This window comes from Meleagris gallopavo, chromosome Z, assembly GCF_000146605.3.
Source record: "Meleagris gallopavo isolate NT-WF06-2002-E0010 breed Aviagen turkey brand Nicholas breeding stock chromosome Z, Turkey_5.1, whole genome shotgun sequence".
NCBI lineage: Eukaryota > Metazoa > Chordata > Aves > Galliformes > Phasianidae > Meleagris > Meleagris gallopavo.
In genome coordinates, this window is record NC_015041.2 from 38,812,181 (window position 1) to 38,814,168 (window position 1,988).

A 1,988-nucleotide genomic window follows, 5' to 3' on the forward strand; every position below is an offset into this window, starting at 1 on the left:
ACACAGTTTATAAGCTGAGGGTAAAGAGTATTTCAAATGAACAATAGAAATAATAATTATCATGTGCATTTCGTTTTTAAGCTATTAATCAATACAAGTTATGCTCTAATAGTTCTTTCCACATGCAGAATCAAAATGAAACAATTCAAAGGATACACGTAAGCAATGCAGATTCCATTTTGTTAGGAAAATTCTGTTATGTTCAGATCTATAAATGAACATTTTCTTCATCTTTAACTCGGCCATGTAGCCAAAAATGTAATGCTTTATCATATAAAGAAGGAAACAGAGATTGCTTTTTCCTAAACATAATGAATTTGTTACGATACATCCAAATAGAGGTTTTTAGCAACAGAAACTGGCATTAGGCAGATGGAAAATCTGTTGTTAGCACTTTATGTTTCAAGTGTTAGAGCAGATTATTCTAACATATAATAAAACCTGTGGCACAACTTTATATAATTAGAAAATGTGAGTTGATGATTGCTTTTTTAAACACTGCCTAATTTTTGTCTTTTTCTGGTACTTTCAATAAAACAAAAACTTTTTTTCTAGTTTCCTTATGCACATAACTCTACCTCTGACTTCAGTGCAGCATTGAAAGACTCACAATTCTGAAAAAAATATGGAAAAAAATCTCAGTATATCTGGTATTCTCTATTACCTCCAACAATTGCAGAGTCACTTCTGATTGCATGAGTTAAGGGCTCTCTCTCATCTGTTGGTCCTGAGTGATCTATAGTAAGAAAAAAAAAAGGAAAACAACAGACAAATTAATGAAAGGATTTCTCAAAATTCTCATGTTGTAACAGGTCACATACAACATTGTATAAATGCAGCATATGTATCTATAAACATGCAAATACTAGTTTAACAGAAGTTAAGAGAATAGTGTAAAGTCTGAAGGGAAGAAAGTGTATTATTTTTCAAACTAATCTCAAGATAGTAAACTATATGGGAAAGAAAAAGGTAAATATAAAATATATAATTCAAGTACTCTTATATTTTGCTTCTTACATTAGAACAAGCAATAACTATATGCTACCTGCAAATGAATGGGTTGTTTCACTTAATTTTGTGTCAAGTCCAGTTAAAGTGCCACAGTTGGATTCAATGACACGCCCCTTAACAATGATGGGTGCTGCGCTTCCATGTTGTAGTGCAGCCTTCAAAGGAGAAATATGGTTGAACTGCACTGAAGAGAGACATCCAATAAAACCCTGGGAGTTTGCTTTCATAGTCTCCTCATCTACATCACTGTTTTCTATTAATCAAAAGGAACAGAACACAATTAATCATAGTGCACTACACAAAGTAAATTGACAGTAGAATAAGTGAATAATTAACACGTGTTCCTCTGAGTATATGAGAGTTACGGCAACAGATTCATTGAATCCTTTCTTTTTTATCTTTAATGAAAAAGTAATCAGATACCTTCAACACTTTGTTTTTTTACAGATGACAGTTGCTAGTCTTTTAGCTAGTTTAGAGAAATACTTTCAGCTACTATAGCAAATTCCGAAGCAAAAAATGTTAGGAGTTTGACTTTCTTTCCTCTTCATTAGACATTATTTCTGATGAGTGCCTTACCACACTGATGGGTCAGCTAGATCTCATTTATAAAAATATCTTCAATTCAAGATTAGAAGGGAAAAAAAAAGTCCCAAAAAACATTGTGATAAAAAAATCTATCTTCAACTGCAATTATGGTGGAAATTCTGAAGTATGAAGGATTTTCTACTTTATTAAATTTTGCTCTACAAACTATTTGATTAATTTGTAAGTGGAAGGAAATGCAATATTCAAATAATGAGTTCCATTACTTAGTAAAGACATTTGGAGCAGAGAAAAAACATTTTATTTGTTCAACCTGTGTTTCTAGAAAAATGATAATAAAAAGAGTTGTTTATTGATGCCTACATTTCTTAAAAAACTTCAGTCATATTTTTAAGCATCTTCAAATTAACACTTGTTAAGTAGTATCAAAA

At 31.1% G+C, this 1,988-nt stretch overlaps 1 protein-coding gene across 1 annotated transcript in view; it reads right to left on the reverse strand.

Moving 5' to 3' along the window:
- Positions 1-45: 45 nt before the first annotated feature.
- The window catches only part of LOC104915132 (contactin-associated protein-like 4), a 248,871-nt gene continuing 246,928 nt past the window's right edge, over positions 46-1,988 (reverse strand). The window contains exons 15-16 of the mRNA XM_010725847.2: positions 1,046-1,264; positions 46-736 (exon numbers count right to left, since the gene is read on the reverse strand). Of these exons, the coding sequence (XP_010724149.2) occupies positions 639-736; positions 1,046-1,264 (317 nt within the window). The 3' untranslated portion in view covers positions 46-638. The remainder of the gene's footprint in view (positions 737-1,045; positions 1,265-1,988) is intronic.